At 45.8% G+C, this 26,616-nt stretch overlaps 1 protein-coding gene across 1 annotated transcript in view; it reads right to left on the reverse strand.

The window, feature by feature from the left end:
• The window catches only part of LOC110525690 (inactive tyrosine-protein kinase 7), a 210,788-nt gene that overhangs the window by 96,886 nt on the left and 87,286 nt on the right, over positions 1–26,616 (reverse strand). Inside the window, exon 2 of the mRNA XM_036980912.2 lies at positions 496–792. Coding sequence (XP_036836807.2) covers positions 496–792 — 297 coding nt within the window. The remainder of the gene's footprint in view (positions 1–495; positions 793–26,616) is intronic.

Genomic DNA, 26,616 nt, shown 5'->3' on the forward strand with positions numbered 1-26,616 from the left:
CAACGGAGAAAAGAAACAAGAAACACATGCTTGGTGGCACACATATCAAGTTTCCTTTTGAATGGGAGGGAGGCAACAAAGAACAAGGTACCCACAAGGTATAGAAACATTTTCTCATCTCGTACAAACCTTACAGGACATTCTATATTGAGGTTTTTATGTGGCTTTTTAATTTAGGTAGACTGCTTTGAGACATAACAATCCACCAGTGTTGCATATCTGAAACTTGTGGGCTTGTGGGTATTTAACGTCCATGAGGAAAATCTTGCACATGTTCAGCGCATGGTTAAGGGTCTGTTCAAAAGGGTGCAAACGTTGCAAAACGGTTAGATAGAAATGCATTTTTTGTAACAGATATGATTTTCTGTCATGATGACCCAGGCACCATGTCAACTATATTCATACATTTTTTATCTGCAGCATTTAACATCTATTCTGAATGTTGCACCTCAAGGAACACAACCCCAAGTGTAGGGGACATGTATTAACACTCACACTTGATGTTGAAAGAAGCGTTAGTAGAGTGGGCCTCCTCTCCTGTGACCGTGTTGGTGGCCACGCACTCAAAGTTGCCAGCGTCCACTCTCCGGTCCACCGCCGTGAACTTGAGGTTGCTGACCTCGCGGAACCGCCTCTCGGTGTCATCCAGGGGCTGACCGTTGTTTAGCCAGCCATACTGGATGTCTGCTGGGTCGCTGACCTCACAGCGGAGCATGGCACTGCGGCCATGCAATGCATCCTGGGATTTGGGCTCCTTGGTGAACTGGATAGGTGCTGCCTGGATGCAAAGAACTGAGGGAAATAGAGGAGAGGTGGGGAGGGGAGGGACAATGTGGGGAGGGAGAGAGAGATAATGTTGAAATTAGGTTACCACTGACCACAATAGTAAAAATGTTATTGCCGTTTCCATTAGTCACCATTGTACCACAACAACATTTGGTCTTGAGTAATGAAGCCATTAAAAGGTTTGATTCGAGTCATTCAAGACATTTAAATGTTGTTTAATAGTAGGTCTTAATCCAGTGAATAAACATTGTCAGGAAACGGACAGCTGAATTGAAAACTGAAATGTATTGCTAAAATGTTGTAAGGATAATGACAGCCAAGAAAAGTAGATTCTCATTCCCGAATGTATTGGACAAATAATTCAAGCCCTTTCTATATGTTTTTTTTCTTCTGCAGTACAGGCTTGTCTCATGAAAGAGCTGTGTTTCATGAGAACAGAGGGAGAAGGAAAGAGAGACTTCTGACACACATTGTCACGTTCTGACCTCTATTTCTGTTGTTTTGTATTTATTTAGTATGGTCAGGGCGTGAGTTGGGTGGGCAGTCTATGTTTGTTTTTCTATGTTTTGGGGCATTTCTATGTTTTCGGCCTAGTATGGTTCTCAATCAGAGGCAGGTGTCAATAGTTGTCTCTGATTGAGAATCATACTTAGGTAGCCTGGGTTTCACTGTGTGTTTGTGGGTGATTGTTCCTGTCACTGTGTTTGGTGTCACAGGATAGGACTGTTTTGCGGTTTCACATTTCTTGTTTTTGTTAGTTTGTTCATGTGTAGTGATTTATTAAAACATGAATAACCACCACGCTGCGCTTTGGTCCGCTTCTCTTCCTCCTACAGACGAACGCCCTTACAGAATCACCCACCTACCAAGGACCAAGCGGCGTGGTAAACAGAGGCAGCAGCAACAGCAGCAGCAACAGCAGCAGCAGGAGAAGCGACTGGTGCAGCAGGAGCAACAGCAGCAGCAGCAAAAGCAGCAGCAGGAGGAGCAACAGCAGCAGCAGCAAAATCAGCAGTGGGAGAGGCTGCACTACTTGGAGAGATGGACTTGGGAGGAGATTCTAGACGGGAAAGGACCCTGGGCAGAGCCAGGAGAATATTGCCGCCCCAAGGCCGAGCTGGAGGCAGCAAAAGCAGAGAGGCGGCATTATGAGGAACTAGCACGGCAGAGCGGATGGAAGCCCGAGAGTCACCCCCAAAAATTTCTTGGGGGGGGGGGGCACAGGGGGAGTGTGGCAGAGTCAGGAGTCAGACCTGAGCCAACTCCCCCCGTTTATCGTGAGGAGCCAAGGAGGAGCTCAGAACCAGAGCTGGTGTTGAAGGTGAGCGAAGCAGAGACTGTGAAGGAGTTAATGGGGAAATTGGAGGAGAGTGATATGAGGGACTTGCTGGTTTGGTGCATGAGGCACGACATTCGCCCGACGGAGCGTGTCAGGGATTTAATGGCACCGGGGTCAGCTCTCCATACTCATCCTGAGGTGCGTGCGAGGGGTCTGGTGAAGACTGTGCCAGCCTCACGCACCAGGCCTCCTGTGCATCTCCCTAGCCTTGCACGTCCTGTGCCATCTCAGTACTACAGTGCTCCTAGCAGTGCTAACTGTGGCGGGCGTGGTGCTGGTCAGGCACCGTGTTATGCAGTTGTGCGCACGGTGTCCCCAGTACGCGTGCTTAGCCCAGTGCGCTACATCCCAGCTCCCCACATCTGCCGGGCTAGGGTGAAGATCCAGCCAGGGCGGTTGGTGCCAGCCCTGCCCTCAAGATCTCCAGTACGCCTTCACGGTCCGGTCTATCCGTCACCACCTCCACGCACCAACCCTCCGGTGGCAGCCCCCCGTACCAGGCTGTCTCTCCGGCCCATCCTTACAGGGCCTTCCTCCTCTCCAGCGCTGCCGGAGCCTCCCGCCTGTCCGGCGCCTCTGCCGGAGCCTCCCGCCTGTCCGGCGCCTCTGCCGGAGCCTCCCGCCTGTCCGGCGCCTCTGCCGGAGCCTCCCGCCTGTCCGGCGCCGCTGCCGGAGCCTCCCGCCTGTCCGGCGCCGCTGCCGGAGCCTCCCGCCTGTCCGGCGCCGCTGCCGGAGTCTCCCGCCTCTCCGGCGCTACCAGGGCCTTCCTCTTCTCCGGCGTTGCCGGAGCTTCCCGTCTGCCCAGCGCCAGCTGAGCTTCCCGTCTGCCCAGCGCCAGCTGAGCTTCCCGTCTGCCCAGCGCCAGCTGAGCTTCCCGTCTGCCCAGCGCCAGCTGAGCTTCCCGTCTGCCCAGCGCCAGCTGAGCTTCCCGTCTGCCCAGCGCCAGCTGAGCTTCCCGTCTGCCCAGCGCCAGCTGAGCTTCCCGTCTGCCCAGCGCCAGCTGAGCTTCCCGTCTGCCCAGCGCCAGCTGAGCTTCCCGTCTGCCCAGCGCCAGCTGAGCTTCCCGTCTGCCCAGCGCCAGCTGAGCTTCCCGTCTGCCCAGCGCCAGCTGAGCTTCCCGTCTGCCCAGCGCCAGCTGAGCTTCCCGTCTGCCCAGCGCCAGCTGAGCTTCCCGTCTGCCCAGCGCCAGCTGAGCTTCCCGTCTGCCCAGCGCCAGCTGAGCTTCCCGTCTGCCCAGCGCCGCCCGTCTGCCCAGGGCCGCCAGTGCCGCCCGTCAGCCAGGGGCCGCCAGTGCCGCCCGTCAGCCAGGGGCCGCCAGTGCCGCCCGTCAGCCAGGGGCCGCCAGTGCCGCCAGTCAGCCAGGGGCCGCCAGTGCCGCCAGTAAGCCAGGGGCCGCAAGTAAGCCAGGGGCCGCCAGTGCCGTCAGTCAGCCAGGGGCCGCCCGAGCAGCTGCCCCTCTGTCCAGAGCTGCTGTCGCCCCTCTGTCCCAAGCTGCTGCCGCCCCTCTGTCCCGAGCAGCAGTCCCTCTGTCCCGAGCAGCTGTCCCTCTGTCCCGAGCAGCTGTCCCTCTGTCCCGAGCAGCTGCCCCTCTGTCCCGAGCAGCTGCCCCTCTGTCCCGAGCAGCTGCCCCTCTGTCCCGAGCAGCTGCCCCTCTGTCCCGAGCAGCTGCCCCTCTGTCCCGAGCAGCTGCCCCTCTGTCCCGAGCAGCTGCCATCGCCCCTCTGTCCCGAGCTGCTATCGCCCCTCTGTCCCGAGCTGCTATCGCCCCTCTGTCCCGAGCTGCTATCGCCCCTCTGTCCCGAGCTGCTATCGCCCCTCTGTCCCGAGCAGCTGCCCCTCTGTCCCGAGCAGTTGTCCCTCTGTCCCGAGCAGCTGCTTCACCTCTGTCCCGAGCTGCCCCTCTGTCCCGAGCAGCCCCTCTGTCCAGTGGGGTCATTGAGAGGGGTGGCCATGGTGAGTAAGCCACGGAGGCGGACAATAAGGCGGACTAAGACAATGGTGAAGTGGGGTCCGCGTCCCGCGCCAGAGCCGCCCCCGCGGACAGACGCCCACCCAGACCCTCCCCTATAGGTCAAGGTTTTGCGGCCGGAGTCCGCACCTTTGGGGGGGGGTACTGTCACGTTCTGACCTCTATTTCTGTTGTTTTGTATTTATTTAGTATGGTCAGGGCGTGAGTTGGGTGGGCAGTCTATGTTTGTTTTTCTATGTTTTGGGGCATTTCTATGTTTTCGGCCTAGTATGGTTCTCAATCAGAGGCAGGTGTCAATAGTTGTCTCTGATTGAGAATCATACTTAGGTAGCCTGGGTTTCACTGTGTGTTTGTGGGTGATTGTTCCTGTCTTTGTGTTTGGTGTCACAGGATAGGACTGTTTTGCGTTTTCACATTTCTTGTTTTTGTTAGTTTGTTCATGTGTAGTGATTTATTAAAACATGAATAACCACCACGCTGCGCTTTGGTCCGCTTCTCTTCCTCCTACAGACGAACGCCCTTACACACATCCTCTCCTTCCTCACGGTCATGTTCCATCAGCTCACAGACATACCGTGAGCACACACGCACTTAACTCGCAGCACTATAGAGAAATATTTTCTGCCCTATTTACTAATGTCTCCATGATTTGAGGAGCAGTGAAAAGGATGGGAATAAATACAAGGCCAGTCCACAGTTGACCTATATCAAAATGTGACAGACTAAATTTGACCATAGGACAAACAGTGAGAAATAAGGGATGGGGCGGGTGGCATTTAAAGGGCTCTGGTCGAAATAAGTGCACTATGTAGGGAATAGGGCGCCATTTGGGATGCATTCCAGGCCTCTCAGTAGGCCTACACTAAATCATGTCCCACTGAGTGTTATGAGTTTTCACGTCATGGTCTGTGGCAAAGTGTATTATCAAAGTGAAAGGTCCATTGGCACAGTTGACGTAAACTTAAAATACACCTAGTTGAGCGTGTGTATGGTTTCTCTGTTCATCAAGGACTGGGCTCATGTGGGTTAAAGGGCTTTTGTATTGGTCCGATGCGAGATGATTAAGTAACTTTGCTTATATGTGAATTCTAATTCTGAGCATTCTGGCCACGCACCGGATTCCTTTTTTGCCAATTGTATTTGTGCAAGCCATCGAGACCATTATTCATACTGATCTTAATTGCTAGTTATCCCGACATTGCCATACACTGAACAAAAATATAAACGCGACATGTAAAGTGTTGGTCCCATGTTTCATGAGCTGAAATAAAAGATCCCACAAATGTTCCATACAGTACGCACAAAAGCTTGTTTTTCTGAAATGTTAGTTAGCATTTCTCCTTTGCCAAGATAATCCATCCACCTGACAAGCCTGGGATATCAAGAAGCTGATTAAACGGCATGATCATTACACAGGTGAACCTTGTGCTGGGGACAATAAAAGGCCACTCTAAAATGTGCAGTAATAATGTCACACAACACAATGCCACAGATGTCTCAAGTTTTGCCGGAGCGTGCAATTGGCATGCTGACTGCAGGAATGATCACCAGAGCTGTTGCCAGATAATTTAATATGAATTTCTCTGGCAGAAGCCGCCACTAATGTCGTTTTAGAGAATTTGGCAGTACGTCCAACAGGCCTCACAATCGCTGACCGCGTGTATCGCGTTGTGGGGGCGAGTGGTGTTGATGATGTCAACGTTGTGAACAGAGAGGTAGCGATGTGATTATGGTATGGGTAGGCATAAGCTACGGACCATGAACAGAATGACATTTTATTGATGTGAAGGACATGAGGCAAATGGTGGTCACACCAGATACTTGACTGGTTTTCTGATGCAAACCCCTATCTTTTTTTAAGGTCACCTGTGATCTGTATTCCTATGTGAAAACCATAGATTCGGGCCTAATTTATTTCAAGTGACTGATTTCCTTTCAACTCAGTAAAATTTTAGAAACTGTTGCATGTTGTGTTTATATTTCTGTTCAGTATATAACAGGCTGCTGTTTAAAGTTGCCCCAGCGTGAGCTGCAATGCGGCCTCTATAATGCTTCTGTCTGGGTTGAAGCCAAGGAGAATCTTTCAGGAGGATTAAATCAAGATGAGCTGAGGTAATCTCCCATCCCATCCCCACCTCCTCACCTGGCCTCCCTCATCTCCCCTCAGTCCGGCCTTTGTCTCCTTGCAGCTGGCCGTGGGAGGCAGAAAAAAACACAGGTGAGCACTGCCAAGTCCACTAGTTGGTGGGGGAAGGTGGAAGAAGTGGGAACACCTAGTAAGGTGACAGGGCTGCTTGAGTTACGTTTTATACAGAGTGACTGAAGCAGAGTTCATTTTGTTTATTTAACCAGGTAAGTTAACTGAGAACACATTCTCATTTACAGCAACAACCTGGGGAGTAGTTACAGGGGAGAGGAGGGGGGATGAAAGAGCCAATTGTAAACTGGGGATGATTAGGTGACTGAGAGCCAGATTGGGAATTTAGCCAGGACACCGAAGTTAACACCTCTTCTCTGACGATAAGTGCCATGGGCCATCTCTGAACACAGAGAGTCAGGACATCCGTTTAACGTCCCATCCAAAAGACAACTTCCAGAAGCATCTGGTCTCCCATCCAGGGACCAACCAAGACCCTGCTTAGCTTCAGAAGCAAGCCAGCAGTGGGATGCAGGGTGGTATGCTGCTGGCCCAGTGAGTGAGGGGGTCTCCTCCATAAAAAATATAATTAATAGAATATCAATATAGTCTAGAAATAGAATTGTTATTCTATTATACAGTCGCCAGTGAACGTCTACACACCCCCTGCACAGGCTTCACATTTTGCTGCCTTAAAATTCAATGAAAAAAGGGATTTACATTTATTTATTTTTATCCTACCAACCTACTCCACATTTTAAAAGTGAAAGAAAAAGTATACAACATTTTCCACAAAAATAAATAACAAAAGAGAATGTATTGACAGTGTATGTCTTCACAGCCTGAAATTAATACTTGGTAGAATCGCCTTTGGCAGCCATTACAGCTCAGCTGTGAATAATATTCTACCAACCTTGCACAACCATCAGGGCAAAATACACATGTCCATTGTTTTTGTCAAAATTGTTCAAGCTCAGTAAACTTGGTCGGGAATCATTGATGGACAGCAATATTCAAATCAAATCCAATTTAATTTGTCATATGCGCCGAATGCTTACTTAACCAACAATACAGTTCAAGAAATAGAGATGTTTGGTTTTGTGGGTTATTGTCTATGTGTAGTTGCCTGTCAGTACTCGCGTCTCATAGCGTCACGGTTGTTTTGTATAGTTTGTTCAGTGTTTATTCTTCATTAAAAGAAGTATGTATTCTTATCACGCTGAGTCTTGGTCTCCTCGTTATGACGAACGTGACACCTTGGGATAGTTTTATTTTTTAGTGAGACAATTACACAAATTGCAATGCCAAAGACACACTAGAATGCTTTCCAGGAGGAGTTGAGTGTTCCCGAGTGGTTTAGTCTCAGTCCTGACTTAAATTGTCTTGAATGTCAGAGACAAGAATTGAATATTGCTATCTATCAATGATTCCTGAGCTTTACTGAGCTTGAGCAATTAAAAAAATGGATCTATGTTGCATAAAGATTTGTAAAAAGTTTGTAGAATCTTATAAAAAATTATTCACAACTGTAATGGTTGCCAAAGGTGCTTCCACCAAGCATTAACTCGGGGATGTGAAGACATACTCAATCAAGACATCTTTGTTGTACTCTTTTTTGCAATACATTTTGACAATATTCTGTAACTTTCTTTTACTTTTAAAATGTAGACCTGGTTGTGTAGATGTGGTCCCATTTTAGATGTCATTTTAATGTAACAAAATGTGAAGGCTGTGCAAGGGGTGTGTAGACTTTCACTAGGCACTGTATTTCAATGGTCTTCTCTTACTTCTCAGGGAGAGGCTCTACCTCTACCTATACTAACCACTATACTGATGTACAGTGTCTTCAGAAAGCATTCATACCCCTTGACATATTGCACATTTTGCATATTGCACAGCCTGAATTCAAAATGGATTAATTAAAAATAAAAAAATCGACACACAATACCTCATTAAGTTTGCTGACGACAAAGTGAAAACATGTTAAGAAATGTTTGCAAATGTATTGACAATGAAATACATAAATATCTCATTTACATAAGTATTCACACCCCTGAGTCAATATTTTGTAGAAGCGCCTGTTTAAAAAAAAATAATATTTATTTAACTAGGCAAGTTAGTGAAGAACAAATTCTTATTTACAATGACGGTTTACCCCGGCCCTAACCCGGACGAAGCTGGGCCACTTGTGCACCGCCCTATGGGACTCATGATCACGGCAGTGCTGCGCCACTTTGGTGCGATTGTAGATTTGATTCTTGTTGGGTAAGTATTTTTAAGAATGTTGCACACCTGGATTGTACAATATTTTCCCCATTATTATTATTATGATCACCGGCGCAGAGGAAGGCTCCTGCCAGGGAGCGGGACTGGACACCGTGCCTGGACTGGGCATCAGCGCAGGTTGCACCGGACTGATGACACACTCCTCAGGTCGAGTGCGTGGAGCTGGCACAGGATGTACCGGACTGGGGAGGCACACTGGAGGCCTGGTGCGTGGAGCCGGCACAGGTGGCACCAGACTGATGACACACTCCTCAGGTCGAGTGCGTGGAGCTGGCACAGGACGTACCGGACTGGGGAGGCGCACTGGAGGCCTGGTGCGTGGAGCCGGTACAGGTGGCACCGGACTGGTGACACACACTTCCGGGAGGGTGCAGGGAGCTGGCCCAGGACTCACTAGACTGCTGACAGGATCCTCAGGTTGAATGTTGTGCAGAACACACCTACATAACATCTCTCTCCTCTCTCTCTCTCCCAACTTCTCCATTGCCTCCCTGACGGTCTCTGGCTCTTCAGGGTGAGTGCGGGGAGCTGGCACAGGACGCTCCGGGCTAGAGGCTCACTGGAGGCCTGGTGCGTGGAGCCGGCGCAGATGGCACCGGACTGGTATCACACTCTTCCAAACGCCTGCGCTGCAGCATACTCCAAGCCAAAACCTCTCTGCGGTATCCCTCCTTGAACTCCTCCAGAGACTCCCATTCGGGCTCTGGCACTCTCCGCTGCTCAGCCGTCCGCCCCATGTGCCCCCCCCCCCCCCCCCCCCCAAAAAAATATATAATCTTGGGGCTTCTGTGGCCGCGGTCCCAGGCGTAGTCGCCGTCCCCCTATGCTCCTTGGCGTAGGGGTCTCATGTCCTCCCAGGTCCAAAACTCGTGACAGTTGTAGTGACTGGGTGTATTGATACACCATCCAAAGCCTAATTAATAACTTCACCATGCTCAAAGGGATATTCAGTGTTTGCTATATTTTTAGACATCTGCAAGGCACTGAAAAACATCCCTGGTATTTGCGGTTGAATCTGTTCTTGAAATTCACTATTCGATTGTGGGGTGCAGAGATGGGGTAGTTATTCAAAAATCATGTTAACCACTATTACCGAACACGAAATAAGTCCTTGCAACTTATGTGATTTGTTTGTTAAGCACAATATTTACTCCTGAACTTATTTTGCTTGCCATAACAAAGGGTTTAATACTTATTGACACAAGACATTTCAGCTTTGAATATAATTTTAAAAAAAAAGTAGATTAGTGACCCAAAATCTAGATTTAATACATTTTAAATTCAGGATGTTGCATACTAAAATGTGGGAAAAGGGGTGTGAATACTTTCCGAAGACACAGTATGTGCATGTTTATTGGGGAAAAGATGTGGCCTCAGGGCCAACAAATGTAAAAAGCACAAGTCATTTCCAAGCTGTCGAGCAATGGTGTCAGATAAGAAAAGGGGTACAACACTGGTGTGAGTGGCCAAAGAGCTTTATTTTCATGTCATCTGACCAAAGAATGGGTTCCAATCCAAGTGACAATGCCTTTAAGCAAACTCCAGGCATTTACATTTGTTGAATGACACGAAAATAGAGTTCTTTGCCACGCACACCAGTGGAGGGTTTGGCGTCGAAATGAGAAAGCATGAGCAGAAAAGAACCCCATACCTACTGTAAAATATGGTGGTGGATCTTTAATGTTATGGGGCTATTTTGCTTCCACTGGTGCTGGGGCCCTTGTTAAGGTCAATGGCATCATGAACTTTACCCAGTACCAGGACATTTTAGACAATAACCCCAAGCACACATCAAAATCTACAAAGAAATGGTTAATTGGCCACAAAATCTACATTTTGCAATGGCCATCTGTCTCCAGACGTGAAATTCTTCCTGTGGTTTTCAATAGGTAGTCCATAAGTGCAGACTAAGGATATCAAGGATCTGAAAGGATTCCTTCCGTATGGAGGAATGGTCTAAGATCCCTCACATTGTGTTCTCCAACTCAAAAATAATTGGAGAAAAAGGCTCTGTGCCAGTATCCTCGCAAGGTGAGGTATTAAAATGTATTGAAAACAGAGGTGTCAATCATTTTCACCCCTACCTTTTTGAGAGAGAAAAAATATATTACTTGTTAAACAAAATCTATTTTGAGCAATTGTATTATAAATAAGAATTATACATTTTTTGCAGTAATTTTTGCTTATCTTAATCAAGGGTGTTGTCACACTGGTATCATTGAGCCGGGAGACAAATGCAGAAATGCATAATAGTTTTTTTTATTGCACCCAAATTATGGCGTGCCATGTAAAGGCACGGGGATGAAGACCAAACCAACACTAATCAAAACACAGGGTTGAAACCCAAACAAAAGAGCGAGGAGTACCTCGAATAAATAACACAAGCGCACAATGATTAACACATGGGACGAGACCCGTAATCATCTGAGCAATTCACAATGGCACGAAAGCCAAAACACACAGCACACGTACTCACATTCACCAACAGACATTGTAACAATAATCGATAGCCCAATGGAAACCAAAGGGCACACTTAAGTATTAAGTACTAATCAGTGGGGACAGGTGTGCATAATGAAAGTTCCGGAGGGATCCGTGACAGGTGTCAATAATCTTGGACCCCGCTGTAGATTTGATCAATCATTTTCACACCAACAGACCAAAATATCATATTTTTTAAGCCCATAATTGTCCATGTGCCATTATCTAAAGAATGGAGGAGAGAGATGTATCTGTTTCCACTCAATGTGACATTTCCCTGAGATAACCAAAAGCTATTTACACCCCTTGACTGGGCCCTTCAAAGAGAGAGAGAGAGAGAGCTGGAGAGAGTGACAGAGAGATAAAAGGAGATAGAGGAGAGGGGATGGCTGTGGCAGGTTTATTTTCTCATACCTACTAAAGTCTAATAAAGGGAGGATGGGGGAGGGAGGGGACAGAGAATGTTAAACTATCTGATGAATACCATATTGTAGCCCTCAATTAAACATTATAAACATTTCACTGTATGTACGTTTCAAGACATCCCTGTTGACAAAATACCCTTCATTCAAAGATGTGCTTTTGATTTTTTTTTTTGTATGTAAAATTAATTTGCCCATTAATGCAACTTCACCAGACTCAACAAAGGCAAAAATCAAGCCTATAGTATAAGGCAATGGTGCCTATTCACAGATGTGACAGACAGAGGCTAATCTGTTGATCTGCTGATACATCTAATCTACAGAGATGCAGGCTGCAGGGTTGCAAGCTGGCTCAGAGGAGTGTCTCCTGCAGAGAAAGGCCAAGCGCTGATACAAGTCAATTCAAAGAAGCTTAGAAATGATAGGAAAAGAAGAGAATGAGAATACACTAACGCACACAACCAAATGAAAATAAAGTCATGCAATATTAACAGATTTCATTTAAATACGCTCATATTCCCAATGTATTTCAATTACTCCTTAAAAATAAGGAAGAGGATGACGCAGTATGAGAGAGAGAGAGAGAGAGAGAGAGAGAGAGAGAGAGAGAGAGAGAGCGAGAGAGAGAGAGAGAGAGAGAAACTGCTGTAAAAATAAATCCTGCAGAGGGGATTCTCCTCCTGAATATCCCTGCAGTAGGGATCTATTAAACTCAGCTATGCCCCCACTATGTTCCTAGCGCTTTCCAACTAGCTATCAGGTAATACGGAGTCTAGTGTTGGAGTGTCAGGATCATGACAGGCAGAACCAGAGATATGTGGACATCAACCTGCCTTATTTCCTCTCTCAGCCAAACTGTTCCACAGAGAAACGGGTGAATTTAATCAAATTCCCTCTTCACAAAACTGCCATATTGTAACAGTACAGGGATGAAAGGGAAACCCAAACGTAGTTGACATGTACAGGAGCTGTGCACAGTCGTCCTGCTTGGAGTACTCCAGCCGTCTCCTTGAAAGTGGCAGGAAAAGGATAATTAATCAGATAAGTGAGCGTCTGTTTGATCTTTAAAAGGAAAACATAATGCACACAGAGATCCTGGCACACACACAATGCAGAGCAGCACTGGGGCAGCCAGTTAGTTCTGCCATGTTGTTTTGGGATGTGATTGGCAGCCAATGTTTGGCTGGCCAGGGTAGACTTGACTGGCATTCTGTAATCATGAGTTTTGCTTTTTTGACTGCTTCCCTCTTAATCCAATCTTTTCTTGGTTGAGCATTCTCAATAAAGGTGAAAGGTCATACACATGCAGTGTCTGATGTATTCTACAGAGGGGAGGTAACAGGCGGAGGCTGTGCTGTCCCATGTTCAATTTAGCGTGAAAACTGAAAAGGCATGACAGCCATATGGGTGAGTCTCAACGGACTCAACGGTGTGGTGGCACTTTCTCCTGCCTCCTCTTCTCTTCTCCTCTCCAAACACTTTCTCTCCTCTCTTCTCCTCCTCCCCACACTTTCTCTCCTCTCCTCCTCCCCTCACTTTCTCTCCTCTCCTCTTCTCCTCCCAGAGAGCCAGACAAAAGACAGGAGAGATGGTATCTGAAACTTTCCCCAAGAGTCATTTCAGGCCAGGGTGAGGACAGAGATCAGGAGCATGTCTGAGGCAGCTGATAGAGCTTCACAAACACACACACACACACACACACACACACACACACACACACACACACACACACACACACACACACACACACACACACACACCTAGCAACAATATGATTGTGATTTAGCACCCTCTCAATGAACTACATCTCAATAAGACAGCTCCTGTGAAAGAGATAAAACAGGAGATGGTTGTGTACACGTACACACAAACACACTCACGTACACGTACGCGCTCACATATACTTTACACACCACCACCTAGCACTGTACTGCACCGGTGACACTACTGGTGTGTCCAAACATGAAGCATTTGTTTAGACAGAGGGACATCATACATGACGCATGTCCAAGAGCTGCGAAACAGACACGTCTGTCTGAAACAACCATCGTCCTCTGCACTTCTCCACCTGTGACTGAAGATGTGACTGATCATTCAGTCTCACAGTCGATATCTTCTATACAGTCTGTCGGCCCAGCCTCCAACTCCACATAACCCAATTAGAGTGAAACAGCAAGACTCCAGATAACACCAAGGCCCTAAACTACACTGGAACACAGACTGCAAACAGAGTACAGTTTCAAATGATTAATAGCTTCATCCTGATTGACAGGCATCACTTAAAAACAGAAAGGGAGTATGCGTATTTTTTGAAGGGGGGGGGGGTAATCAAACAACAATTTTGTAAACGTTACTTTGTGTTAGGGTCATATAATAATCTATTTATTCTCCATATGGGTACTGCACCGTACTGTATCGTACAGGTTCACTTTTAAATGGGAACCAAACTGATCTCAGAGGCCAATGAAAAAAGAAGTGCATCTGCACAAGCTTCAGCATGGTATGGTTCAGTCTCCTAATGGAAAACCCACTTATCTGTATCTGTAAATCTAACATGTACTGCATCTATTTTCAAGTAAACCTTATCAAGGCACCGAGCTGACATCTAGAATTTAAAACCCTTGCATGTAAGTAGATTTACCTCTATAAAATCCTTATAAAGCAGTCACGTGAGAGGGGAGTGTTTGACGCATGCTGTGATGTCATCCCCAGCCAGACTAACACAGTCTAGTCTAAGTGGCCCATTAACCCAGCAGCACAGGGCTGGCGGCAGCAGTCACAACGCAGTTAAACATTTTATGTCCTACGCAATTTAGCAATCACCGCAAATTCCTGCCCGCTTGCTCTGGAGTGCTTGGCTAACGAGATTAGCATTCCAACTAACCAGGAGGTGGAAGGAATGGGAGGTAAGAGCACATTCTGTGGCTGTGGGTGGAGGGAACGGTAGTGGAAAGGTAAAACGAATGGTACTGTGGAACAGCTTTCACCATTGAGTAAACATCAGTTAGATGCCGTTAGCTTTCTGAAAGCAAATCTCAAGAAGATTTCGACAGGACATGGTCAAAATTTGATTTGTTAGAATACATGATATGAAATATTGACCTACTAACATTGATAAGATAACTGTAATGTACTGGCAATGTGTGCCAATACGCATCACTATCTATCTTTGTCTCTGACTAATGGCATGGCTGGAAGTATCCCTAGTTGTACTCGAATAGAAAGATTGAACACAGTACATACTAAAGACAACTAAAATCTCCCACACTCTGTTTCCAAGCATGACGTCTTCATCACTAGCTCTTTGTAGACTGAGATGTCAAGGAAAGAAATGGGAATAAGGCAAGAATGAAAGGAAAAACTCCTCTGCCGCCAGAGAAGAAAACACAACACAGTCTATCCACTGACAGGCTCTCTAGTGGTTTGTCATCACCTTGTGTGTGAGTGGTGCGTATGTGTGTGAGTGGTGCGTATGTGTGTGAGTGGTGCGTATGTGTGCGAGTGGTGCGTATGTGTGTGCGTGTCCGCGTTTGCAAGTGCTGCTTGCGTAAGTGCGTGTGGGGACACTAATTCCTAAGCCAAAGGCCTATCCATCCCTTCAAGCCATAACACTAAAGAAAACAGACTTTGGGAAGGTATGGATCGCAATGCTGTGGTTTTCCACTGGCTGAACTGATGTCCCAGGGTTCCAAATGGGATTGGTAGGGATTCGTCTACAAACGTTATTGTGTTTTAGTAAAGCATTAGAACAGGGTCACAACCTGGGAAACATTCCATGGCCAACATTAAAGACTGAAAACTCAGACGCAAGCTCTGTGGTGAATATGACTTATAGTGGGGAAACATGACTCATCCCAGCAAACACAAATCCACCACACGACGGTGTCTCAATGTTGACTCGAAGTTGTGGGCCCCAGTGACCTATTACAACTTTCTAACAACACTTTGACAACCCCGTACGTGACTTTGTCACAACATTGGACAAACCTTTAATTAAGAGCACCAGTTAAAACGCACATTTCCATTGTTGAGACATGACACAGGCGGGAAACTTCGCCAAATAAAAAGTATAAGTCAGCAAAGTTTGGAGAAGTCGTCACCACAGATGCTTCTGTCATCTCTACAAGGAAGTTATTTGGTGGAGCATTTTATGCTTCATTTCAGAGTATTTTTTAGCAAGAGAGTATGTGTTTGAGTGAGATCACATGGGAAATTCCATGCTGTGCCGTTCCGCATCTCCTCCCAAATCGACAAAATATAGAGCTCACACAACACAAGCTCTCATTTGAGGGTTGAGAATGAAAGTTAAAAAGAGCGGACACAGACCAACTTTGTCATTATGGTCTAAAGTCAACTCAAGATTCCATTCTCTACTCAGTCATCTTTACACCAGTGACTGAGAGTATGGTCCACCACAGTCTACACGGTATGGTCTGTTCAAACACAGACTGCTATCAACCTCAAGCCAGACCAAATCAGCACAGTCCCGACTAGGGCTGTATCTGAAAAAGTTACTTGCCCGCAAAGCCTCTTCTATCCTTGTTTCCTCTAATTCCTTACTTGCCTTTAAAAGCTCATTGGATGAGGACGTCTGGAGGAGGGACCTTGGAGCCTCTCTTTCAATAGGAGAGGGAGGTAAGGAATTGGAGGAAACAAGGACAGAGGAAGCAAGGATTTGGCAGCTAGTTAACATTTTCAGATACAGCCCAGGTGTTCACTGGTGCTCACTGAGTAGAGACTATCCATTTCGAGCAGGAGTGGTCAAATTATACTATTCTAACTCTCAACAGTAAGCTGAGACCACGACTGAGTTCTTTAAAAAAAGATATCCGCGGACCTACAAGGCCGCCAGTTGTCCATCCCTGATTTAGAGGCTATCCAACACCAGGTTCTTTCATGTATTTTTCATTCCTGTAAGGCATACTACATTACAAACCCACATATTCCCCGACATGTTCATTTCAACGTCTCAAATTGAAAATGATGCTCCAAGGAAGGAGAACCAAACCTGCTGCTTGAAATGAGCGCTGGTTGAAATACTGCTATGCAAACCCCTCCAGTCTAATTCAATCATTGCTCTTATTGAGCAGGTAATTGCTACATCGAGGGGCTGCACTCTGAAAGGCAGCGCTGCAGCTCCAGTGTTGAGGCATGGCCAGGGTCATTACAATGTACCACCAATTGAGATCACTATCAATTTACTGCCATTTCTCATTGTTCCACTGACAGCAGGGAACGAGCACTAAGACAAACACTAACCAAGACCCCCGGCGGTATCGCTAGGCAACATTGGCATGGCAACCAAATCCTTCATTCCCTTTTTTCTGTTCATCCGTGGACCATCGTCCCCTCTCTTTTCCGTCCTCAATGAGACCCGGTGGATCACAGAGCATTCTATTCTGTTCTGTTCCACTCAATCGTGCAGTAACCGAACGGTACCGTGGAATAGCTTTCACCATTGAGTAAACATCAAATGAAAATGTTGCTTTTCAAAACTTTACAAAAAACTTGTGTGTGTGTGTGTGTGTGTGTGTGTGTGTGTGTGTGTGTGTGTGTTCCTCTGAGTGAGCTTTAATAGCCACCCAGACTAGCCTCATTACAGCCTCATTACCAAGGCCCACACCAGGGACGTGGACAGGAGCTCCCTCCCAGCCTGGCTGAACCATGGGGGACTCCATTGGAGATCTATCTAACTATCTATCCAACAGGGTCAGGAGGAAGGGAAGCACGGCATCATTCATAGACTGAGTACTCAAAAGGCGCCTCACACATTATTGATGCAGGACAAAATATGACTTTTGCTTCAGGCAAGATGACACAAATGAGAAGAGAGGATTTGAGAATCTGCCCAAAAAATGTTAGCCTGCATTGCAGCCATACAAATACAGAACACATTCAACCTCCATACTGTACCTAACATATCAAATCAAAGTTTATTGGTCGCATACATAGTTTAGCGGGTGTTATAGGGGGTGCAGCGAAATGCTTATGTTACCAGCTCCTAACAATGCAGTAAAATGTAAAACAATTCAAATGTAAGGGAAACAGAAAAACACGAATCTCAAATTGCACTGCTTCAGTAGTCAAATGCAATATATACGTATGAACACTGGGAGAATTTACACAAGATCAACTAATAACAAATGTATGTAGAGCAGTAGACATAGTGCTTCGGAAAGTATTCAGACCCCTTGACGTTTTCCACATTTTGTTATGTTACAACCGTATTCATTTTTTTTCTACACACAATACCCCATAATGACGAAGTATAAAAACAACAGGTTTTTATAAAAAATAAAAAAAAATTTTCTTTTAGAAATAAAAAACAGAACTATCTTATTTACATAAGTATTCAGACCCTTTGCTATGAGACTCCAAATTGAGCTCAGGTGCATCATGTTTCCATTGATCATCCTTGAGATGTTTTTACAACTTGATTGGAGTCTATCTGTGGTAAACTCAATTGATTGGACATGATTTGGAAAGGCACACACCTGCCTATATAATGTCCCACAGTTGACAGTGCACTTCAGAGCAAAGCCCAAGCCTTGAGGTCAAAGGAAATTTCCGTAGAGCTCCGAGACAGGAATGTGTCGAGGCACAGATCTGGGGAAGGGCAGCAAAAAATGTCTGCAAGCATTGAAGGTCCCCAAGAACACAACGGCCTCCATCATTCTTAAATGGAAGAAGTTTGGAACCACCAAGACTCTTCCTAGAGCTGGCTACCCGGCCAAACTGAGCAATCGGGGGAGAAGGGCCTTGGCCAGGGAGGTGACCAAGAACCCGATGGTCACTCTGACAGAGCTCCAGAGTTCCTCTGTGGAGATGGGGGGATCTCTGCAGCACTCCACCAATCAGTTCTTTACAGTAGACAGTGGCCAGACAGACGCCACTCCTCAGTAAAAGGCACATGACAGCCCACTTGGAGTTTGCCAAAAGGCACCTAAAAGACTATCAGACCATGAGAAACAAGATTCTCTGTTCTAATGAAACCAAGATTGAACAATTTGGCTAAATGCCAAGTGCCACGTCTGAATGAAACTGGCACCATCCCTACGGTGAAGCATGGTGGTGGCAGCATCATGCTGTGGGGATGTTTTTCAGTGGCAGGGACTGGGAGACTAGTCAGGATCGGGGGGGAAATATAAACAGAGCAAAGTACTGAGAGATCCTTGATGAAGACCTGCTCCAGAACGCTCAGGACCTCAGACTGGGACGAAGGTTCACCTTCCAACAGGACAACGACCCTAAGCACACAGCCAATACAACGCAGGAGTGGCTTTGGGACAAGTCTCTGAATGTCCTTGAGTGGCCCAGCTAGAGCCCGGACTTAAACCCGATAAAACATCTCTGGAGAGTCCTGAAAATAGCTGTGCAGCAACGCTCCCCATCCAACCTGACAGAGCTTGAGAGGATCTGCAGAGAAGAATGGGAGAAACTCCCCAAATATAGGTGTGCCAAGCTTGTAACGTCATTCCCAAGAAGACTCGAGGCTGTAATCACTGCCAAAGGTGCTTCAACAAAGTACAGAGTAAAGGGTCTGAATACTTATGTAAATGTGATAGTTTTCAATATTTTATAAATTAGCAAAAATGTATAAAAACCTGTTTTTGCTTTGTCATTATGGGGTATTGTGTGTAGACTGAAAAATGGGGAGGGAAAACAATTGAATCATTACGGGGGGGAAAATATTTAATACATTTTAGAAGGCCGTAACGTAACAAAATGTGGAAAAAGTCAAGGGGTCTGAATACTTTCCGAATGCACTTTATAGGACGGACACTTCAAAACCTTATTCCTCATGATTTCTTTTTTGACTGTCTTGTTTCACATTTATGAATGTCTTAGTCAATGTGTTTCTATGGGCTATAGTAGTGAAGGCCAAATTCCATTTTTTATTTAACTAGGCTAAGTCAGTTAAGAACAAATTCTTATTTTCAATGACAGCCTAGGAGCAGTGGGTTAACTGCCTTGTCCAGGCGGCAGAACGACAGATTTGTACCTTGTCAGCTCGGGGATTCGATCTTGCAACCTTTCGGTTGCAAATCCAACGCTCTATCCACTAGGCTAACTAATATTTGAGGATTTTATTTTGTTTTTATACGTACAGGGGTCCTAACATTTGAAATCAAATAGCTAAATGATCAATGGTATGAACATATTAAACCCCCCCCCCCCCCCCCCAAAGGCTTAACCCTTTCGGGTTTAACGATCCTCTTGGCCTTCTTTTGACACTGCCCGTACCACCCCCTGGAGAGCCATGGACAGTGCTATTCTGGAGAACTGAGTGGCATTTGCGATTTTCCTGTTGCAAGTGACTGACCCGCCAAGGGTACCATGCAGTTTGAGAGATATAGGAGAGACGTGAGTGGCGTCATCGCTCATCGTCCTACCTCCCTCTCTCTATCCCTCTCCACTTCCCCTCATAAGTCTGTCACAGCCTATCTAAAATAGAGATGTCAGTGCACAGTGAGCTCTCAACGGTTTTCAACACCCACTCATAAAAAGGCTGAGTGCTGAAGCGACGGCAGCCTAATGCATCCCACTAGAGTGCCACGCAACACATTCAGTAGCCCTGGAAAACCGAACATGAGCTATCCAGGAGGGGAATGCAGGAACAGGAGGTTATACAACCCAGTATGGAGCACCAGGCGTCGGGGAGGAGGAAAAGAGAAAGAGGAGGAGAAAAACATGCCCATGCTCCATTCACAGACAGTATCTGATCCTGGCCATGAAAGAGGGCTGTGGTGTTATTACACATGGTGCGTGACAGTCAGTGTATGAGTGAGTGTGTGTGTGTCTGCACAGTGTTATTAAAGAACCCATTACCTCCGGTCTATCTGTGTGTGTGTATATATTGGCTCTATATTCACTATATATACAGTATATAGTGAATATAGAGACAATTAGTAGATTAGGCTGGATTAGGATTCACTCAGGTACAGTAGAGCTGGTTTGTCGTTGCCATCCGTCTCTTTTTCCTCCCGAAGTTTGAAGAAAACATGGCCTACAGGACTATTTGGGTCATGTTCATTTGGCTCCAAATGGAAGAAAACGGACTACAAAAATGCAAATGTTCCTTTTCCATTGCAAAGCATAAAATAAATGTAATCCCAGCAAACAGTGGGTGTCCTAAGGACATTCGGCAACATTCCCATTAGGTCCCTTTAGGGTTTCATCACAACGTTATCTCACTGATGTTTTTCGGGACATTCTTTGGACATTGTGTCCTAATCCCCTGTATAGTTCCCGGTTTGTCCCGGGGACGTTTTTAGGACATTGTGTCATGGTCCCCTGGAGGTTTATGTCACGTGATGGTCCCAGGTATCCCAAACCATTATAAGTAAAGTAATAAATAGTATCAGGGTTTTAAGGTAAGTGGTACGCTGTTTAGCTGAAATAGTGTAAAAATCATTACTCTATGACAATATGATTACATTTTACATGATCACTTAGTACTGACCACATGCACTGCTATTTTAATTATCAGTATTTAAATATTTTCTCATTGCTTTCATTGACTTATTTCAGCTATTTGAGTTTGGGTTTTTAGTATAGTTGTCTGATGTTGGTGGGGCATATTATTCTGTTTTAATGTTACTTCTGAATCACTACAATAAATATGTTTTTTTCAGTGGTTGTTTTTAACAGACCTGAGACTTACTTTGAAGTGCAAAGTGTAGGAATAGGCCCACAGGTGAAATCAGTCATTGAACATTTATTTGATTCAATCGGGTGACGTCCGAGGGACAAACCAGGAACTAGACAAAAAACCTCCACGGGACCATGACACAACATCCCAAAAACATCCTTAAGACGTCCTCGGAGACATCTCCGGGACTAGACAAAACCTCCAGGAGACCATGACACAACATCCCAAGAATGTCCTCGGGGACGTCTCCGGGACAAACTGGGAACTACACCAAACCTCCATGAGAACAATACACAATGTCCCAAGAACATTATGTGATGATCCGCGGACGTCCAACCGACTCATTATGGTTTACAGGGTTGTCCTAATGAACACGACCCTGGTGTTTATATCTCAAAGAGAGGACTGTTCTACACACACACAATGTACACACGGTCAAAATCTACTACAAGCTGTTTACATGATAAAGTGTTAACAGCTCAGACTAAAGCGAAGGCTAACTTCACAGATTTCATATCAGACTGAAAATAAAAAGGCACAATAATCAACATTCCAACATTTTTCCAGAATTGGGAGCTGGAAGATTAGGAGACTGTACAACAGAAGAGATCAGCATTATGTGTCCATGCAAACGGTGCCGATTAAACAGACAGTTATTCCAGACCAAGTTATTCAGTGTTCAGGGGGAGAACCCCAACTGGTATCAGGCTAAAATAATTCCCCTACAGAAATACAGTAGCTTTGAAAGATCAATATGACTGCTGATAGATTATCCAGGCCGAAGTGGCCCAGTGCTAGGGGAAAAACCCAGAACTCTAACTTGTGTGGCGCTAAAATCCTTCCCCTACAGAGATACTGTAGACTTTAATGAGTAATATTACAGCTCTGAGATGAAGCAGAGTAAGGGAGAGGATAGGGGGTATGGAAAGGGAAGGAGAGGGATCCATATCACGATAACGATAAATTGAACACCAAGTTTATAACATTAATGTGCACCAGAGTTAGAATATTTTTTTTATATTACTCTTAAAACTACAGCTACTAATTTTAATGTTGTAGCTATCAATTGTCACATAAATAATATTAGCAAACCTATTTAAGGTCCACTGTATTTACATCCTACCATACCTTTGTCTGTACATTATACCTTGAAGCTATTTTATCGCCCCCAGAAATCTGCTCCTTTTACTCTCTGTTCCGGACGTCCTAGACGACCAATACTCATATATTTTAGCCGTACCCTTATCCTACTCCTCCTCTGTTCCTCTGGTGATGTAGAGGTGAATCCATGCCCTGCAGTGCCTAGCTCCACTCCTATTCCCCAGGCGTTCTCTTTTGATGGCTTCTGTAATTGTAATAGCCTTGGGTTCATGCATGTTAACATTAGAAGCTTCCTCCCTAAGTGTGTTTTATTCACTGCTTTAGCACACCCTGTCAACCCGGATGTCCTAGCCGTGTCTGAATCCTGGCATAGCAAGACCACCAAAAACTCTGAAATCTCCATCCCTAACTACAACATTTTCAGACAAGATAGAACTGCCAAAGGGGGCGGTGTTGCAATCTACTGCAGAGATAGCCTGCAGAGTTCTGTCCTACTATCCAGGTCTGTACCCACACAATTTGAACTTCTACTTTTAAAAATCCCCCTCTCTAAAAACAAGTCTCTCACCGTTGCCGCCTGCTATAGGCCACCCTCTGTCCCCAGCTGTGCTCTCTGGACACCATATGTGAACTGATTGCCCCCCATCTATCTTCAGAGCTCATGATGCTAGGTGACCTAAACTGGGACATGCTTAACACCCCAGCCATCCTACAATCTAAGCTTGATGCTCTCAATCTCACACAAATTATCAATGAACCTACCAGGTACAACCCCAAAGCCGTAAACACGGGCACCCTCATAGATATCATCCTAACCAACTTGCCCTCTAAATACACCTCTGCTGTTTTCAACCAAGATCTCAGCGATCACTGCCTCATTGCCTGCATCCGTAATGGGTCAGCGGTCAAACGACCTCCACTCATCACTGTCAAACGCTCCCTGAAACACTTCAGCGAGCAGGCCTTTCTAATCGACCTGGCCAGGGTATCCTGGAAGGATATTGACCTCATCCCGTCAGTAGAGGATGCCTGTTTTTTTATTGTTATGCCTTCCTCACCATCTTAAATAAGAATGCCCCATTCAAGAAGTTTAGAACCAGGAACAGATATAGCCCTTGGTTCTCTCCAGACCTGACTGCCCTTAACCAACACAAAAACATCCTGTGGAGTTCTGCATTAGCATCGAAAAGCCCCCATGATATGCAAAATTTCAGGGAAGTTAGAAACCAATATACATAGGCACTTAGAAAAGCCAAGGCTAGCTTTTTCAAGCAGAAATGTGCTTCCTGCAACACAAACTCAAAAAAGTTCTGGGACACTGTAAAGTCAATGGAGAATAAGAGCACCTCCTCCCAGCTGCCCACTGCACTGAAGATAGGAAACTCTGTCACCACCAATAAATCGACTATAATTGAGAATTTTAATAAGCATTTTTCAACGGCCGGCCATGCTTTCTACCTGGCTACCCCCTACCCCGGTCAACAGCACTGCACCCCCCCACCGCAACTCGCCCAAGCCTTCCCCATTTCTCCTTCTCCCAAATCCAGTCAGCTGATGTTCTGAAAGAGCTGCAAAACCTGGACCCCTACAAATCAGCCGGACTAGACAATCTGGACCCTTTCTTTCTAAAAATTATCTGCCCAAATTGTTGCAACCCCTATTACTAGCCCGTTCAACCTCTCTTTCCTGTCGTCTGAGATTCCCAAAGATTGGAAAGCAGCTGCGGTCATCCCCCTCTTCAAAGGGGGGGACACTCTTGACCCAAACTGCTACAGACCTATATCTATCCTACCCTGCCAACTCAACAAACAGAATACCGACCATTTCGAATCCCACCACATGTTCTCAGCTATGTAATCTGGTTTCAGAGCTGGTCATGGGTGCTAAACGATATCTTAACCGCCATCGATAAGAAACAATACTCTGCAGCCGTATTCATTGACCTGGCCAAGGCTTTCGACTCTGTCAATCACTACATCCTCATCAGCAGACTCAATAACCTTGGTTTCTCAAATGATTGCCTCGCCTGGTTCACCAACGACTTCTCTGATAGAGTTCAGTGTGTCAAATCGAAGGGACTGTTGTCCGGGCCTCTGGCAATCTCCATGAGGGTTCCACAGGGTTCAATTCTTGGGCCGACTCTCTTCTCTGTATACATCAATGATGTCGCTCTTGCTGCTGGTGAGTTTCTGATCCACCTCTACACAGACAAAATCATTCTGTATACTTCTGGCCCTTCTTTGGACACTGTGTTAACAACCCTCCAGATGAGCTTCAATGCCATACAACTCTCCTTCCGTGGCCTCCAACTGCTCTTAAAATACAAGTAAAACTAAATGCATGGTCTTCAACTGATCGCTGCCCGCACCTGCCCGCCCGTCCAGCATCACTACTTTGGACAGTTCTGACTTAGAATAAGTGGACAACTACAAATACCTAGGTGTCTGGTTAGACTGTAAACTCTCCTTCCAGACTCACATCAAACATCTCCAATCCGAAGTTAAATCTAGAATTGGCTTCCTATTTCGCAACAAAGCATCCTTCACTCATGCTGCCAAACATACCCTTGTAAAACTGACCATCCTACCGATCCTCGACTTCGGCGATGTCATTTACAAAATAGCCTCCAAAACCCTACTCAATAAATTGGATGGTGCCATCCGTTTTGTCACCAAAGCCCCAAATACTACCCAACACTGCGACCTGTACATAGCCCACCTATACTTTAGCCCAAACAACTACCTCTTCTCCTACTGTATTTATTTATTTTGCTCCTTTGCACCTCATTATTTCTATTTCTACTTTGCACATTCTTCCACTGCAAATCTACCATTCCAGTGTTTTACTTGCTATATTGTATTTACTTCGCCACTATGGCCTTTTTTTTGCCTTTACCTCCCTTATCACCTAATTTGCTCACATTGTATGTAGACTTATTTTTCTACTCTATTAGTGACTGTATATTTGTTTATTCCATGTGTAACTCTGTGTTGTTGTATGTGTCGAACTGCTTTGCTTTATCTTGGCCAGGTCGCAATTGTAAATGAGAACTTGTTCTGATCTTGCCTACCTGTTTAAATAAAGGTGAAATAAAATAAATAAAATAAATCAATTTTAAACTTCAATTATCTTTAGTAAGGCCCTATAGGTTATTTATCATAATTTACAATAACAGCAAAATATCCACAATACTATTAACTGGTTTGGTTTTGTCAGTGTCGTTAATTTTAGATTTATCGCAGCAGCTCTACTCTGAAATACAATCTGTGAGGATTAGCACTGCCAACGGTTTAAACAGAGAGTGAAGGAAGATGAAAGGAAAGACACAGCATCAAGAAGCAGAGACAGAGTGTTGTGACCTGTGATTAGCTCTGCAAAACTAACCGTCAGCTAGGGACAGTCAGAGACACTACGGGCTGCTGGGATCAGGCACCAGAGCAATAAGTCGTCAGAATGGCAGAAGATGCTACTCGCATCAGTGGTGGTGATAGCTGATGCTCCCCTCAGTGGTGTTGTTTGGCAGCAGATGGACTATGAATATCCTTGGCTGCCTGTCCTGGTCCTGGCCTCAAATTTGTTCTTTCTGTCTCTCTAGGTCTCTGTCCCTTTCCCCTCGCTCTCTGCAGGCTGACATGGCTCATGTGTGCACCTGGGCTCCGGCCAGATCTGTGTGCCAACAGCGAGATGTGTGAAGCAGGTAGAGAGGAGGAAGGAAAGAAGGAAGGAAGAAGAGAGGAGGAAGAATAGCAAAGCAGAGAGAAGGAATGAAGGAGGAGAAAGATCAGCGGAGAAATGTAGAGAATAGTAAAGAGGGTAGAAAGAAGGGAGGAAGGGGAGGAAGAGGAGAGGACTAGAGGTATGTAACTGGGGAAGAGAGGAGTCTGAATTCCTCATTTCCTTCATTCTGCTTGCCAGCAAATCTTTTGCCTCAGAGAGACATTTGGGCTTTGTTGGGGATGAGGGGGAGGGCGGAGTGTCTGTAATACCCATTACTCTGGCACTATCTTAAAGGATAGGGGAGACTGGAGGAGGCTAGGTAGGTTGGGGGGATAAAAACATCCCCAGCCTGTACGCTTGTCTATTCCAGTACAGCCTTATTTTAAGTCAATCCAAAGTCAGACTATTGCCATACACATCAAACAAACACCTAATATGTCTTCAGTTGCATAATTAAAAACAGTGAGATAATGACTTAATTCCTGTGAGCACACCAATATTAGCTCACTGATCTAGTGCCAGAGACGGGTTGGGAGTGAAAGGATGGCTGAATGGGCATGGGTTTTGTCAGAGAGATGGAGCTCCTTGGAAAGATTAACTGTGGAGTTTGCACACACACACGCACAAACTCACACACACTCGCACAAGCACACTCGGCTCTGGGCCAGATATTCCTCCACTCAAGCTGCAAGAGCCTCCGTGGTGAAATATGTTCCGCCATTCCAC

The sequence above is a fragment of the Oncorhynchus mykiss genome, chromosome 1, assembly GCF_057628025.1.
Source record: "Oncorhynchus mykiss isolate SJ-2025 chromosome 1, ASM5762802v1, whole genome shotgun sequence".
NCBI lineage: Eukaryota > Metazoa > Chordata > Actinopteri > Salmoniformes > Salmonidae > Oncorhynchus > Oncorhynchus mykiss.